The sequence below is a fragment of the Danio rerio genome, chromosome 16, assembly GCF_052040795.2.
Source record: "Danio rerio strain M-AB ecotype USA chromosome 16, GRCz13ab, whole genome shotgun sequence".
In the NCBI taxonomy this organism is placed as follows: domain Eukaryota; kingdom Metazoa; phylum Chordata; class Actinopteri; order Cypriniformes; family Danionidae; genus Danio; species Danio rerio.
In genome coordinates this window covers 16,443,761-16,462,110 of record NC_141036.1, presented here as the reverse complement: position 1 = coordinate 16,462,110, position 18,350 = coordinate 16,443,761, and the positions used below count along the sequence as shown (strand labels likewise).

General features: G+C 34.9%; 1 protein-coding gene across 1 annotated transcript in view; it reads left to right on the top strand.

Annotated features, from left to right (window-relative positions):
• ankib1b (ankyrin repeat and IBR domain containing 1b) overlaps positions 1-18,350 on the top strand; it is a 66,252-nt gene that overhangs the window by 37,084 nt on the left and 10,818 nt on the right. Inside the window, 12 exon segments of the mRNA XM_087286751.1 lie at positions 402-490; positions 605-749; positions 3,671-3,837; positions 5,859-5,947; positions 6,054-6,184; positions 9,344-9,478; positions 9,793-9,879; positions 13,415-13,481; positions 13,680-13,825; positions 13,907-14,085; positions 17,433-17,484; positions 17,670-17,744. Of these exon segments, the coding sequence (XP_087142877.1) occupies positions 402-490; positions 605-749; positions 3,671-3,837; positions 5,859-5,947; positions 6,054-6,184; positions 9,344-9,478; positions 9,793-9,879; positions 13,415-13,481; positions 13,680-13,825; positions 13,907-14,085; positions 17,433-17,484; positions 17,670-17,744 (1,362 nt within the window).

Genomic DNA, 18,350 nt, shown 5'->3' with positions numbered 1-18,350 from the left:
ATCAAAATAACATTGTCCTTCGACGCTGGCTAGACGTTGAATTTTGGTCACCTGACATCACAACCTTAATTGAACATAATATTAACGCCATATGACGTTATGTGCCTGCTGGACAACTAGATGCACTACAGAATGTTATGTTTACACACATCCACAAATTGCATGGAAATGCATCAGTTTTTAACGGCATAATACTCACTACTCTTGAGTACTTTTGAAAGGGCTACTTTTTACTTATACTTTGAGTAATATTTGCAACAGATACTTTTACTCTACTTGCACTACATTTTAGCGAAGTAATTGTACTTTTACTTGATTATGATTTTTCAGTACTCTTTCCACCACTGGGTATATAAACCTGACATATTCACACTCAAGTTGCTGTATTTTTCCCTTTTCAGTGCGGTATTTGTATGTGCGCTGCTTCCATGTTTGAAGAGCCTGTTGATATTCCTTGTGGTCATGAGTTCTGCAGGGGATGCTGGGAAAGGTGAGCTTTTATTTCTTTTTTTTTATTCAGTATTTTAGTCACACTGTGAGTTCTCTCTACTGCTGTAACATCATATAACATTCATGTGTGTTTTTTTTCCCTCCCTTTGGAAAGTTTCTTGAATTTGAAGATTCAGGAGGGGGAGGCCCATAATATCTTTTGCCCTGCCTATGACTGCTTCCAGCTGGTTCCTGTCGAGGTCATTGAGAGCATCGTGTCTAAAGAGATGGACAAACGTTATCTTCAGTTTGACATCAAGGTATAATTACATGATCGGTTACATATTAGTTTCAATTGTGTGCATAGTTGTATTACAAATATTTTCTGATATGGACTTTTAGAATAAAATTTCACTTCATAGAAGTCAAGTCAGCATTAAGCTGCAGTTTTTATTCCGACTTCATTAATAGCTTTCCAATCACACTGATCAGTCCTCTTGCTGGAGTTTGTTGTGTTTAGTGGCATTGTGTAGTCAGTCTTGAATAGAGAATTACTGAAATGGGAGCTCAGATAAGTTAGTTAAAATTTGAACTGTGGCATAAAAAAGGAATAATGCTGACAATGTTTCCTCTTTGTATTGTTCTTTTTTCATATTATACCTGTTTGTCTAGTAAAGCATCTTTTAAAAAAGAAGAAAGGGAAGCTGAGTGGTTTGAAAACAATGTAACTGAAAACAATGGCGTAGTTCCAAGCTTTTGATTATGCTGCTATGGGGATGTCCAATCTTCTACTGGGGAGTATGTGAGCTCATTTTCAGGGTCAGAGTATACAGAGGGACTTCTCAAGCTGTTGGTCAAAAATTAACCCACATCTCAAATTCATAACAAAACTCAGCAAATCAGATGAACCGGAGAAAACAAAATGGTTTAGTTCTGCTTTGTTTAATAGGCAAACATTTACGTGACGTAAGTTGGGAACTTTCTTTTTAAAATAATAATAATAATAATAATAATAACAAATTGTATTTATTTAGCTCTAGGACACTTTACAAAAAATGCGACCAATAGAGATAGTACAAGTAGTTAAATGTAGAGACAGCATTTGATACACAAACTTACAGGAAGTCAAATATAACAAACTGGAATTACAAAAACAAGACCTTAGGGACAAATGAACAGAGTGCTGGTGGATCAGATAAAGTGGTGAGTTTGTCAGATCAGAAGGAAAGCATTCAAAAAGGAAGTGAGCTGTGAGTAAAGATTTGAATTCTGAGATATTATTTACAGAACGGAGTGAGCATGGTAGAGAGTTCCAGAGTTTGGGTGCAATAACACTAAAGTGTCTGCCCCTCGTTGAAGAGAAGCGGTACTGAGGGAAAGCGAGAAGGCCAGAGTCAGCGGAATGTAATGAGCGAGAAGGGGTGTAGGGGACAAGCATGTTGCAAAGATAAGAGGGACCTAGGCCATTTAAGGATCTAAATGCAAGGAGGGGAATTTTGATTTTAATTTTAATGGGGTATGCAACTGGGAGCCAATGAAGGTCGTACAAGATTGGGGTTATATGAGCAGAACGTTTGGTATGAGAGAGTATTCTAGCCGCAGAGTTTTGAATATATTGTATTCTGGAGATGAGGTTGGCAGGCAGACCAATGAAAAAGGCATTACAGTAGTCAATGCGTAAAGAGACAAATGCACGGATGACAGTCTCAGCATCCTTGCTACTGATGAAGGGACGCAGTTGGGAAATGCGACGTAAATGAAAGAATGCAGATTTAATAACAGATCCCAGGTTCTTGGTTCAATTTTGAATTGAATGGGGGATCAGAGTGAGTGCTCCAGCTTGGCCCCACCCTGATCCTATTTTGCTTATTTTATTTGATTTACGTTAAAGGAATGCTGTACAGCCAGATGCCCATTTTGCTTATTAAAATAATAATATGTGATTGTGAAAAATGTAATTAAGTTGAAATTATGTTGTTAAATTTATATTTTAAGCTTTTGTTATGAAAAATCAAGCATTATGCAATATGGATAAAAGCATTCTTTTGTTAAACAACAAAAAATACTTTTATCAATTAAAGATGCATTAAATTGATCAAGTGCTTAAAACTTTTGTATTTTTGATCAAATACATGTTGATCAGTGGAATATTCCCTTAAAATATCTGATTTTTTTTAATCCAAAACATTTGAATTGTAGTGTAATACAGGAAAATAGTATAAAAATGCCATTGCTGTGGCTATTGTTAGTAGTAGACAAATCTTTTTATTGAACTTTTAACAGAGCAACTCAAACATATACAAGAACAGGCTATTGTTAGGCAACGTTGTATTTAGGTCTGAAAGGGTGAATCTTAATCAGCAGGTAATTAGCATAGATATTTGCTACAAAACATTTTTCGCTATTTTAAGATATATCTCATCTAACTCTTGGCGTCATTTACCATTTTGTTGTTTTCTATGAGCACTGAATCTGTTTTCTTGCTTTGTGAAAATTAGTGCTGAAGTCCTCTGGGGCCGTTTTAAGTCAAAGTCTGTTTTATGAAAATAGCATGTTGTCATGGGAAATAGTCAGATACACAGTTCAGCAGTTTCTATACAAAACGATTTAACTGTTCTTCAGTTGACCCAGTTAGAACCAGAGAGCTGCAAAGTAATAAATAATTATAAATAACAGGATAAGCAAATAAAAGATTTCTCAGAAAACATCAATTTCCCCCTTAAATTAATGGAATTCTATGCAATAGGATGAATTTATTGTACATTAGACTAGTCAGAACCAAAGGCAAAACTGAACTTAAATCGTAATTTGTATTAAAGGTCCCATGAAATTAAAATAAAGTTGTTGTTTTTTTGGATCAACGGTTTTATTCTCGTCACCTCTTTGTACAGTTTCTAATGAAATCATATCCAATCAAATGCTCTATAGTATCTGACATGCCCCGCCCCTTTAACTGATGCACTTGAGCTCAACCTCTATTACTGGCAGAGCGATGATAAAGCAAAACGCAATTGGCTTGTTTTTAAAAAGGGGAGGAGCTATGCCACACTATCCCACTATCCCACCCTCTCTTTTTTGTTTTGATTGAGATTACATTTAACATTAAGTAAAATCTAAAACATAATTGTGTGACAAACATTCAAAAAAAAAAAAAAACCTGTAAGAGGATATATACTTTCTCAATATACTTCAGCAATTTTTCTATTAATTTCCTCACTGTTTTTTCCTGCTTGTCCCTCAGGCATTTGTAGAGAATAACCCTGCCATCCGGTGGTGCCCAAGGGCTGGCTGTGACAGAGCAGTGCGATTGGCTGGACAAGGACCTGGTGCCAGCACCTCTGACCCGCTCAGTTTTCCTCGTCTCCAGGCCCCTGCTGTGGACTGTGGCAAGGGTCATCTCTTCTGCTGGTCAGTGCCAGTTACTAATACAAATCTCACAAGTCGAGAGGGAATTTATGAATTTGGAATAAAAACGCTTGTTTTTGTTTTGAAGACCACCCTTAATGAGCTTTAAAGTTTTGCATTCCATAGCAAACAAAATGGGTGTAAGATTTGTTTATTTAAATAAAAAGTCTTAAAATGTAAACAACTTATAAAAACATTATATAATGTAAAGAAGTTGTCTGTTAATAAGAATATGTCAATAACTCAATTTTGATAAAAATGTCAGATAGAACCTTTTAATTCTAAGGTGACGATGTGTGTTTGTATGTTTGCTCTGCTCTCAGTGGTCTCTGGTGATGCAGCTGGCTGAGTTTCTCTTTCCCACAGCTCGGGTCCTTATGTCCCTAACACACAAACACATAGAAATATACACACACCCACACAGTGGGCTTGTATCTCATCACTGCCTGTGCCAGATCTGAGCATTATATTTGAGTCAAAACACCCTGTTCTCTCTCTCTCACACACACACTTAAACATTTAATCTGTCTGAGTGAGTATGGACTGCATCTTATTTGGAAGAGCATTCTCTTGGAATACTGTTAATGGTGTCTGCGGTCAACAGTCTTCCAGTGTTGTGATTTAACTTGTGGTTTTCGGGCTCTTCTTGGCTGCATCCCAAATGGCACACTATGCACTTATACACTGTACTTATGCACTTACACACTCAACAGCATAGTCAGAATTTATGAACAAAATATTAATAACTCATTTCTAAAAACTGATTTATTTTATCTTTGCCATGATGACAGTAAATAATATTTGACTAGATCTTTTTCAAGACACTTCTACACAGCTTGAAGTGACATTTAAAGGCTTAACTAGGTTAATTAGGTTAACTAGGCAGGTTAGGGTAATTACACAAATTATTGTATGACCATGGTTGGTTCTGTAGACTATCAAAAAAAACAAATTATCCTATTGGAGCTAATAATGTGGGGCAAATTTTGTCCTTAATATGTTTTTAAAAAAATTTTAAACTGCTTTTATTATACCCCAAATAAAGCAAATAAGCCTTTCTCCAGAAGAAAAAATATTATCAGACATACTGTGGAAATTTCCTTGCTCTGTTAAACATCATTTGGGAAATATTTAAAAAAGAAAAAAATGTCAAATGGAGGCTAATAATTCTGACTTCAACTGTAAATGTAGTGTCATCCCAAATCGTGCACATATGGTCATTTACTTACTGCAAATCAACCCGTTTCCCAGATGATGTTTGATGGTTGATAAATTAATGACCAACCATCAAATAATACCTGCCATGAGTAAAACTACATTCACCATAAGGAGGTGGTATAATGACTCTCGTATGAGATTTTTGCTTTCATAATCCAAAATAAATTAATCAAACTTAAGCGCCTGATAGCTCTACCCCTTCCACTACGTAATCAAAACTGTAACTGAGTGCCGTGAAGTGTCTAACATTACACACTTATTTTAAATGTTTGAATAAGTGCGTATTTAAAATGTACCAATTATAGTATTCAGTGTGAACGCACTTCTTACACTATTTATACTACAAAATACCGTAGAATAGTGTATAAGTATGCAATTTGGGACACTCCTAATGTTAAATGTTTTATAGGGTACAATTCAAGTTTATTTGTATAGTGCTTTTCAAAATAATTATTGTTTTAAAGCAGCTTTAAAACATGTGCTGCATTACAATCAAAATGAGAAAAGGTAAGGCTGACATTATTAGTTAATAATAGCTTTAATTAACTAATTACTAATAGCTATTAACAATAAAGTTATTATATTTAAACATATTATATTTATGTTTAAAGGAACGGATTCACAAATCTTTTACAAAACAACAAAGTAATATGTTATTAGGTTAATCTTTGACCTTGTTTGACCCACACTGATAAATCTCCCAAAAACATTCAAACTATTGCATAGAACAGCCATAATATATTTAGTAGAAATGTAATTTTCCTCCATGCTAACGATTGACATGACATGGATGTTTCTCCTCGCAGGGAATGTCAAGGAGAGGCCCATGAACCATGTGACTGCCAAACATGGAAGATGTGGCTCCAGAAAGTTACTGACATGAAACCAGAAGAACGTGAGCATGTCTTGCTGTACACTTGTACTCCATAAATTTCCTGAAGTACCTGAAGTAAGTGCTTTTGGACCTCAAGCATATTTATTTCTGTCTTTTTCCATTTCAGTGGCAGGTGTAAGTGAGGCGTATGAAGATGCTGCCAACTGCCTGTGGTTACTCACCAACTCCAAATCCTGTGCCAACTGCAAATCTCCCATTCAGAAGAATGAGGGATGTAACCACATGCAATGTGCCAAGGTTATTTGCGTAATAACAATAATAGATCTATTTATAGACTGGGCTAAGAAAAGGTTGGACACTTGGGGGTTTTAAGTGCTGTAAAATTACGTGTACAGTTCATGTAAACAGAGCATCTAGGAAGTTTGACAAAAGCTTCAAATTCAGTACAGAAAGCCTTCTTAGCTTTAGGCTTGGGTGGTAATGTGGTAATATGGTATACTGCGGGATCTAAAAATAGCACGGTATCAGTTTCAATACCGTTAAACCATCATAAAAAACAATGCAATTACATAGGCGAAGAGGATTAAATATTATGATTGTGGTTAAATATAAAATATTTAATGCCTGAAAATGCAAATGCGTGATTGTCATCACGGGACTGTGTGGAGGAGAAAGAGAGAGGTGAGGAAAGATGACAAGTCGCGCACCAAGTAACCTGGTCTCGAAAAAGAACAACCTCTGAAGTTTTTCAGTATTCCGGGGTAAATGTGAACAAGGCAATTTGCAAATTTTGCAACAAACAGGTGACCGCAAACCTAAGGTCGCATGTTCGGTATTCAGTTTCTGAATGGTTTAGGCCAGGGTTATTCAATTAATTCGTCATGGGGCCAGTTCATAAAAAGCATGCCAAATTAGGGGCCAGAGAAATATGACTTGCAATATGAGTGATGACACAACAGCATAAAAGAGCCCATATGTTGTATTTATTATTGTATTTTTAAAGAGCCCATATGGGTTAAGACATCCACATTGGATTTTTCTACATTATAATGTTAATATATTGTATTTTAAGATATAATATCAGTGCATTGAACAATAGGCTTGTTTTTTAATTTTTTAATTTTATTTTTTTACAAACATTCATTGCTTAAGTAGGCTTTTTCTACATTTAGACACATTCTGTTATTGTTTTGAACTGCATAACAATTATGGATAGAACAATTATAGATTTTGGTTGTACGATTATATAGTCTGAAGAGTAATCATGGTCTTGCATTTAGGGGCTGATCACACCGAACACGATTTTTTGCGTTGAGACGCTTTTTTTTTTGAATGGTCTACTGATGGCTACGAGCATTTTGCTGCTGCTTATGCCCCCTGTGTGTCTCACGTTTTAACCGCTACCTGTGTCTCGCGTTTTTGCCCTTTTGCGCCAATTACTTGCAGTTGAAAAAAGTCGACTCTGAGCAGAAAAAACGTGTTACGTCACTCACATCTTTTTTTATTCTCCATTCAAATAAAAGCAGAGGCGGGTTTCCGTTGAGGCGCCTGTAGTGTTTGTGTTGTCAAGACAACAACGGAGACTTTTGAAGATAGAGGAGAGACTGGTTGCTGAGTTTTCAGAGCTGTATGATTCACAAATCTTAAATATCACGATATTATTAAATTTTAAAAATTATATTAATATCAACAGCAACACTTTACAATACCCAGCTAATTCAGTTGTTGCCTAGCGACACTTTTTTTCTTGTCAACAAAAAAGGCAGTGTGGTGCGCCCTGCGTTTTTGGAATGTAAATGTGCGTTTGGTGTGATCGGCCCCTTATCATGTCTAATGTAAATTTAACCTTTATATTAGGGAAGTATTTAAATGAACTATTGTTATTATCTGCGTTCATACAAACGTAATCATTTGAATAATTTGTTGTAAGTCGTCTTATTACAGTTATTTCAGTTGTGCACGGAAAGCCATGCACAACTTTCACCCCTACAGCATGAGATGTTTTCAACTCTGTGCACCTGGAAGGCACAAGTGCATTGCTCCACTTACGCACGCATATTGGCATATATTCTTACAATTGAAATAAGAACTTGTGCGCGGAAAAGACGTGATATGTAAATGGCCCGCTGCTATAGTTAATCCAGTGTTCGTGTGTATAACCTTGGTGTATAAGCTCAGAACTTTGAACTAGAGCACAAGTGGCATAAGTGTGTTTAGTTGCAGCAGTTTCGTTCTTTCGTTCAACAGCGTTAAGAAGCCTTTATGATGAAGTAATCAAATTCTTTTGCCCTTTTGCGCCACTTGCTTAATGTCAGGTGACACCTACTCTGAGCAGCCTTTAAACTGCAGCTCGTGCTGTATTGAACAGAGACACGTCGCTTTATAACTATAGCAGCAGTTTTTCGACTGAACTAAATTTATTTTTGATGTCTTGGTCACACTATTTGGAGCGCCGGAACAAATTGCCTCTCGAACTTGGCCTGTGGGCCGCCAATTGAATAGCACTGGTTTAGGCACAAGCCAACAGTTTGGTGACACTGTCTGAGTATTTCATCATAATTTTTTATTATGCTCAGTTATACCATATACCGAGGTAAAATAGGGAGGAGGTTTGATGGTATCAAAATTTGGAGACCACCCAAAACTACTACATTTTTATCTTTTAAAGTTTGGATTTGTTTGTATGGTTTACAAAAATTCCCAGGGCCATTGGCCAATATGAGTGGGAAGGTGTGTATCAGAACAGGTGGTAAAATAAATCAGCTCAGCAGTGATAACTTAGAGCAGGATGGCTGATAATAAAAGGTCAGTAGATTATGAAAATGAGCAGGCCAAGAACAGAACCCTGGGGAACACCTTAACTGGAAAAGTTGTATTTCTCAATGGAGATGAAATAATATCTTCCAGGAGGGAATTATGCTAACCAACATGGTTGTGGGCCAAGAAAAGAGTAAACCAAGTCTGTCAAAAATGGAATTTTGGTTAAATACCTGATTAGAACAGACAATAATGACTATTAGAACGATCTGAAATTAAGCATCACTGTTTTATTATTATGGGCTTGACGATCATAATTAAACGTTAAGCTTAAAATGTGTTTTTAAAAGTGCTTTCTTTGCTACAGCAGGCTGATGGAAATCAGGAGAAATTTCTCTAATTACTGAACAAGAAATGTGTGTGTGCCTTAGAAAGGAATGTATTGATCTTAATTCAATCTTGATAATCCAGCAACAAGGTTACTAAACAGGGAAATACATTGCAAATGCTGGCACTCCAAAAATAAAAAAGGTTGAGAGATAGTTTCCTAGCAACACACATAATCCCTGCTGTCAGAATTCCATAACTCCCAGTGTGCTGCCTGCTAGACTTATATATGCGTTTGTGACATACAAAGTAGGTTAGTAGTTTGTCTTGGTAGAGGGGCGGTTAATCAAGAATGTCTTTGTGTCTGTACAGTGCAAGTATGATTTTTGCTGGATCTGTCTGGAAGAGTGGAAAAAACACAGTTCCTCTACTGGAGGGTACTACCGCTGCACACGATATGAGGTCATTCAGCAAGTGGAGGAGCAGTCTAAAGAGATGACTGTTGAGGTACACATTCTTGCTTACATGCTAAAAAAAACATGTATTTTATTTCTGTACACAGAAAAGTATTTCCACAAATACTTACATTTTTACAACTGTAAACGGAAGTTTTTAAAGCATTAGTAAATTTTAGATCTCACTATTCTGTTCAATTCGTCTTTATTTCTATAGTGCTTTTACAATGTAGATCGTGTCAAAGCAGCTTGACAAAGAAGAGGATCTAGTCAAAAGTTTTAAATTAAAACTCCCCTAAAACACTAATGAGTGTCTGTGTGTTTGCATAAACATATTACACATGTGTTGTTCTTTTGTTTTTGCAGGCTGAGAAGAAACACAAGAACTTCCAGGAATTAGATCGCTTCATGCATTATTACACACGTTTTAAGAACCACGAACACAGTTACCAGGTAAAAAAAATTCATTAATAATTCTAACTTGTTCTATAAAGCCTGAATGTAAAATGTTTATAAGGTTATTCTTAAAATATTTTCTTAATGCAATCACTTATGAAGAACTACTTTTAACTTTTTATTAAGGGTAACATTCAGTAACCTCTTTGTGATAGTTGTTTAAAACAACAATTGTCGCTTTGCCTAAACACAGCTCATAAATATTATGTGTAACACTTAAATGAACTCATATTGCAATGCTTTCTTATAGGTAGAACTGTAGATATACATTAATGTTAGACTAATGTAAACCTTAAATTGTTCAATCCAGCACACTTTATTGTGCACTTACAACAGCCAAGCAGAATAGAGCTTGGAAGATCAGATAGACTAAAACTTTCCAGTTTTGTGTGCAGTATTTTGTCATATGGTCAGTGAACATACGTTTCTAAGTCTATAGACTGATTTAGACGTTGCATGTTTGAGAATATTGCAGTTTTTGCTTTGACGAGAGTTTACAAGTATGTCTTTAACCTTTGAGAAAATGTGTTGTCTTAAGAAATTCAAAAGGATTCACTACTAAATAGTTTGTTAATTTATTCCTGCCATTTTTTATGATATGTAGTATATAATACTTACATAATGAATGGATTAAGTCAAAGGATGGTTCTATAAATCTTCATTTCGGCCAGCAATCTTATTTTCCGTTTCTCTAACAGTCTTATATTTTGTTTCCAAGGGACAGAAAACCATGCATCTCACTCGAGATATGTGTTGGGGCCTCCCCAACTGTAATATAACTAAAACAAATTGCCTAAAAACTGGTCAATGCCTGGGAAGTTTTTTCGCTCCTAATTGAAGAGTTATCCTGTCTATGATGCAGAACGAGAGTTAAAGTACAGTTTGAATTACTTAAGAATTCAAATTATGAAAGCAAAAAATATCCCCGTATGCTTTAGTTTTGGATTGATTAGATATGTTTTGGAAATGAGAGTATCGTTTTCCAGAGTCCACATCTAATTGTAATAGCAAATAGGGTATATGCAGACCTTGGGCCCTATTATAGCAATAGTCTTTTGCTAGTTTCAGCTTGGTGCAAGAGTCGTTTTGAGGTGTTGCGCCACGCTGTTTAAATAGCAAATGCATTAGCGCTCATATGTGCACCCATAGGCGTTTAAAACTAAAACAGATTTTTTATTAGACCAAAACAAACCCGGTCTAAACTCCAGCGCAGTGTTGCACCTCGCTTACACACTGCTTAATACGCACAAGAGAGCAATAGGCAAATATCTTTACATATGAAAAAAATTAAATATTAAGGATGTATATAGGATATAATAAGAATAAATATAGGATTAAATATAAAGGATTAAAATATTACTAAACATATTATTTTCTAGCCTACATAAATATGAAAAATCACTGCTTTATGCCTTCATCTCCAGAGGCTTTTTCAGTTCATTCATAACAATTTGCTTTTGTTTAATGTGATTATTATTAGCATTATTATTTATTATATCCATATTTATATTTATTTTATCAAAAACAAGCTTAGATTTGCCCAACTGCAGGTTTTAGACCATATGGGGCACAGCATGTGTTTTAGGATATAACTCAGGTTTTTGAGCACATTTTGTTAATATTGTTCATTTATTCGTTTGCTGGAATTTAGAACTGAATTTTGAAATAGTTTTGAAACTAATATTTGCGCTTAACAAACGCAATTAAATATTTATAGACTAATTGATGTCTGTGCGTAAAGGTTTCCCTATCTAAGAGCGAAAGTGAAAGTAGATCTATTATCTCTTATTCTCACGCAGTAGATGCTCTGTTTAACAGTTTTATGTTAAAAAAACCTGTTAACTGTTTGCTTGTGAAATGCTCAGTTTTTCCACTAAGACTTACTTTGCATCCTGTAATTAGCGAATGCACTTGGCGCGATGCAGCTGACTCTTAAAGGGAATGGAAGATGAGAATCTAATTGGTTTATTCTCTAAACACACCTATAACTCATTAAGAAAATAAACTCAACCCTTTTAGACCATGCGCCACGGCGCAAAGCACTGCGTTTTGCGCTCTGCACATGGACCATCAAAATAGAGCCCCTAATGTTTCTTTCCATACTGATGAACTTCCAGTGAACAGTTAATGTGACATTTTACTATTTTTTACGGTTTCTTGTACAGCATCAATGTAGTAATATATTTAAATTATAATCAGTTAAATAGACTTCAGTGTTCGTTTAGTTGCTCAATTGTAAAATTAGTTGAAAAGATGTTTACTCACTTGCGCCTGTCAGGAATAGCACGCTAACAATGAAGCTCTATTGAAAATATTGAGGGTAAATCAATGTTCATATTCTAAAGACATGGCGGAGGAAAATGTAATTTAATACAGTGCTTCTTGTACAATCTGAGACAAAATTTATATTAGATGTCACACAGCCAGTGGAGATAGATCATTTTTAAAGAAAACAGACCTTAAATGATTTTGCAATGGATTTGACCCAGGTTACTGATAAATTAAAAATGATTCCGCATATACCCTATTAAGTGAACTACATTTTACACAACATTGTCTTTTTCTGTTTTGAAAATTACAATTATCATTGAGAACTATACCAGAATATTTGTGCTGTGAACTGTGCATCTCAACACTGTGGTGTTTATTTTCATAATATCGGTTTTGAATGAATCATATAGGCCAGTAATTTGAAGATGTATTGATTGCTTTGTTTCAAAATGAATCATCCTTTTCATCCATTTGAATTAATATTTCAGTTAATCATAAATTAAGACAGGAACCTACTGGTCTTTTTATGTCAGCTATTTATCCTTCATTTAATAATTTTTTGTTTATCCAGCCAAGGAACAAAAACACAATCAGAAAAATATTAATTATCACTATTAAAAACAAATAAATAAATAAATTCCAGAATTTGTATTTAATTCTGCAAATCAATATTATACAGTTAGCCCTATATTCAGAATTATTAGCCCCCCTTTGACCTTTCAATTTTTTTTTCTTTTTTAAATATTTCCCAAATGAGCACATTTCCACAGTATGTCTGATCTTATTTTTTCTTCTGGACAAAGTCTTATTTGTTTTATTTCAGCTAGAATAAAAACTGTATTTTATTTTTTTAATAACCATTTTAAGGACAAAATTATTAGCCCATTTAAGTTATATTTTGTTTCTATAGTCTACAGAACAAACCAAAATTAACCTAGTTAAGCATTTAAATGTCACTTTAAGCTATATAGAAGTGTCTTAAAAAATATCTAGTCAAATATTATTTACTGTTATCATGGCAAAGATAAAATAAATCAGTTATTAGAAATGAGTTATTAAATTATTATGTTTAGAAATGTGTTGAAAAAAAAAAACCTTCTCTCTGTTAAACAGAAATTAGTGAAAAAATAAACAGGGGGGCTAATAATTCCGGGGGGTTAATAATTCTCACTTCAAATGTATAAATATATATATATATATATATATATATATATATATATATATATATATATATATATATATATCTCCTCTTGTGTTGCAGCTGGAAGAACGCCTGCTAAAGACGGCCAAAGACAAGATGGAACAGCTGAGTAAAGTTCTGAGTGGAAGTAAGATATAAAACCTCACTTACATAATATTAATGAATACTTATGTCATGTTAATGCACTGACAACTTGTGTACCATGTTCAAATTTAAAGATTAAAAAAAATCATAACCTCATTCAATCCAGCAGATATTATTTATTACAACGTGCTGTAGACTTTTATTTTGATAATTGTAATGTATTATATACATGTTGTTTTAGGAGAAGGAGGCCCTCCAGACACTACTTTCATTGAAGACGCAGTGCATGAATTACTCAAGACTCGTCGTATTCTCAAGTGCTCTTACCCTTACGGGTTCTTTCTGGAGCCCAAAAGCACAAAGAAGGAAATCTTTGAACTTATGCAGGTCAGTAGCACAGATGCTGTTATCATAGGACATGTGTGCTATGTAGGTTTTTAGTAAGTGACAACTTGCTCTTATTGCTAGACTGACTTGGAAATGGTGACTGAAGATCTTGCACAGAAAGTCAACCGGCCTTACCTCCGCACGCCTCGTCATAAGATCATCCGCGCTGCTTGTCTGGTGCAGCAAAAGAGACAGGAGTTCCTGGCCTCTGTAGCTAGAGGTGTGGCCCCCAACGATTCGCCCGAAGCCCCTCGACGCAGGTATGAACCTATTGCTTAAAAAACAAAACAAAAATGAAGCTTCAAACAAGATTGGTAAGATTCATAAAAGGCTGGATTGCCTGTTGTTTTGTTTTACTTTGTGTAACATACAGTTGAAGATAATTTTATCAGCCCTCCTCTAAAATAATAATTCAAATAATAATTTCCAAATGAAAAGAAATAGCACAAAGAAATAATTACAAGAATCATTTTGTCTTTAACTGTAACTATGCCTATAAGTCAAGTGTTTTCAATTTCTAACATGTAAAAAGAATCTGTAGTATTGTGGATAAAGACACAATTTATAACTAGATAATTGTCTAGATGTCTTACTTTCTTTTTTAATATTTGTTTTTCTTTTTTATTTTGTTATGATGAATTAATTATGGTGAGGTGCGAGATTCAGATGGAGGCCAGAAAGTGAAATACTGAATGGAAGTCTGTGTATTTTTTGCGATTTATAATTCATTTTAAAAGAGATATAAATAGAATATAAGCACATACAGCATGTTGGTCATGATCCTTATATTATGAAGAGGAGCAAGTTTTCTGTTGAATTGAAATATTTGCCTGCCATTGAGGTAGCAGATGCGTAGATAGGTAGTAGAAAACTATTATAGTAATTTATAGTAAAAACTAGTGATTTTAAACCATACTATAGTGAATTACTTTAATTAAATTGTTGTAGTTATTCTATGGTTGCTGGTAATAATACAACTACTGTAATAAACAAATTATCCAATACTGTACTGCAGGGCTATTCAATAGGCGCAACATGGGCAGAACCCGGCCCCCAAGGCAATTTGTTCTGGCCCTCCAAACAGTGTGACCAAATCATCAAAAATAAATTTAGCTCAGTCAAAAAACGGCCAGTATAGTTATGAAGTGACATGCATCTGTTCAATACAGCACGAGCTGCAGAGGCTGCGCGACGGCGAATCACCTTATAAGCAAGTGGCGCAGGGAGCCGAAAACAATTAGGTGTGTTTATAGAAAAGGCCTTTTGTACAATGCACTGATATCGTTAGTAGGAATGCAACAATTAGCCGATTAGCTATTAATTTCACTTTAATTCGTCACAGTTAATTAATCGTAAAAGCCACATTTCTGATGCACGTAACAAAACGAAACTGCTGCAATTAAATAAAGTTATGCTGAGTTGCCAACTGTGTGCTAGTTTAAGTTCCAAGCTTGTACACCGAGGCTAATACGCACGCACACCGGATTAACTATAGCAGCGGCTGTTCCCATATCACGTCTTTTCCGCTTGCAAGTTTGTTATTTCTAATGTAAGAATATATGACGATATGTGCGCATAAGCGAAGCAACGTACTCGCGGCTTTCCAGGCACACGCTGTAGAAAACATCTCACGGTAAGAGGTGTGTGTGTCTTTCAGTGCAATGTAAGTAAAATACATGTTAGACGAGTTATTATTGAAATGATTATGTATGCATTAATGCAGATGGCAACAACAGTTAATCTAAATAGCTACTTACCTAATACAAATTTTGAATTTACATTAGACATGATAACCATAAATCCATGATTATTCTTCAGACTATATAATCGTACAACTAAAATCTATTATTGTTGCATCTATAATTGTTATGCATTTCAAAACAATAACATCTGAGTGTAGAAGAAGCCTACTCAAGCAATTCACTGCTTTTGTTGTGCTCTGAAACACAACGTTTAATTGTTTGTAAAAAAAAGAAAAAGTCTATTGTTTCAAAATACAATATATTAACATTTTTATGTAGAAAAAGCCAACGTGGGTGTCTTAAGGTGCAAAAATAAATTATATGGGGTCTTATATGCAGTTGTGTCATCACTCATATAGCAAGTCATATTTTTCCGGCCTTTCGTTTGGGATGCTTTTCATGAACCGGCCCCCATGACAAACGAATTGAATAGCCCTGCTGTACTATTTTCTACACTATATAAATTATTCACCACCACTTCACAGTTTACAGTAGTTATTACTATTTGGTTATTACTATTAGTTATTTACTATAAATTACTATAGCAATAGGTCCGATCAGGATTTTTGCAGTTGATCCCGAGTAGTGATTCTTTGTCATAATGGCCCTATACCAAGCACAGATTCTAATGTTACATTTTCTCCACTTAATGTGATAAGTGGGGATCTTGTCTTACCTAAGAAAATAAATGAAGGATGCTGCAAATAACACCTTAAACACGTCTCTTTTAACCATTTAGTGTGGACATGTCATGCCCAGAAGCAGCTTTACAGAAAATAATAGAACACAGATATAAAACTTGATAAGAAACATTACAAACAACGCATTCTGGAAACATTGCAAATGATGGAATAAGAATTCAACATGTCTCAATCAAGAAAAGGTTTGGAGCACACATTTGATGCATAAGAAGTTAAAATGCACACCTAAATATCTATTACTTTTTTACTAAAAGGTAAATTTTCTCAAAAACTTCTCTTTAATGCATCAAGTATATTACAATTTATATTATTAAATATTCATGAAAAAAAGACCAATAAAATAATTTTGCCAATAGACTGTATAAACAGATTGCACCGCATCTGTGTATATTTTAGCTGTTGTGACACAAGCTCATTGATCGCTCATGCCTCACGCATCATTTACCTCCTCATGTGTTGTGGCAGCTGTAGGCTATGCATAATATATGGGAGCAAACGTATGTCTTCCTCTGCTTGTAAACTCGTAAATAAACCCCTGCGATTGGTTCATGCGATCGGCCAGATTGGCGAGTACCGATCAAGTCATTACATGTGATTATTGATCGGAGCATTCCTACATTTAACATTAAATTACTATACCATTTAAAGCTAGTGAAGGGATAGATTATTGGAAAACAAAACAGAGAAAACATTGAAGCAATTACATGGCAGGGTAAGTTATTTATGTACTCCTGGATTTTGTATAAGTGTAGTGGAGTTTGTAGTATCTGTTTTTTATATTATTGTTTCAATGGAAAAGGCAGTGATAATCAAGCAGTACAACCAACACACACAAAAAGCTAATGCTACAATGTAGTTTTAAAATATACAAAATGTTTTTTGATGACCGTAATACGCAATATATTTATAGAAATAAAATGTTTATAAATCATTATGATTGAAGTTAAGAGTGTTCAATTCAGAGTACTTTTTTAAGAACTTAACCATGTGTGTTGTTAACTACAATTTTTACATACACTAAAGTAAAGGGGGTCCATTGTGACTAAACACTGTATGTTCAGAACTTCCTAACTGTTGCTTATTGTTTGTGACAAATGTACCTGCAGCCTCTCAATGTAAAGAAGCCCATAAAACCTAACACTTCTATTTTTTCCTCTATTACAGTTTTGCTGGTGGAACATGGGACTGGGAGTATTTGGGTTTCGCCTCTCCTGAGGTAAAATTTTTTAAGCCTGTTTTACAAACTTTGTGTTATTTGTGTCTTAAAAGAATGTGTTAAATTTGTATTTTTGGCCAATGTAGTGGTGGTTTTGGCTGTGCAAACCGGTCTGTAGAAGAAGATGTGAATGTGTGAGACCTGTGATGTGCAGTTAAACCGTGTACCGCTATTGTGTTCTAAAGATCCAGAGGAATCATGCCTTTCTCGGGGGAATTGATCCGAGAGAGCACTGTCAATATACAGGAAGCCATCCACAGGTATTGAAGAATCCTCATCTCAGGAACGGCTGAACGAAACGTGGAATGGCACCTGTCATGTATACTCCATCTGTCATGTCCACTTTCTCCTCTTTTATTTTTTTGGTCGCATGTTGACTTTTTCTTTATACTCTATTTACGCTATTCATATATTCAGACCTTCTAGATTAGGAATTGACCCACTGGTAAGCCCCCGCCACCCCCTTAGTTACTGTTGCTAACTCGGACAACAAACAGAGTCCCTAATAGCTGTGACTTAAAACATTGTCCCAAAATGTTTTAATACATTTTAGACATTTTAGACTGCCAGTCATAAAGAAGCATTCAAGCCATGGATGGTTCTATATTAAGCCATGGAGGTGTTCTTTAAAGTCATTTATAATAAAAATGGTGCATAGGATACAATTGAAAGTGCATGAGATTAATTTGAAAGCGAGAGTTCACATATCACAATTAAAGCAGGTGAATGTGATGTTATGGCTGTCTCATTCACAGATGAAAGCATCAAGGATTAACACCACCATTCATATACTGTAGCATAAGATAAATTGATTTACATGTGACTAGTTTTGTTAGTTGCTTATACCTGAGGCACAACCAAAGTTA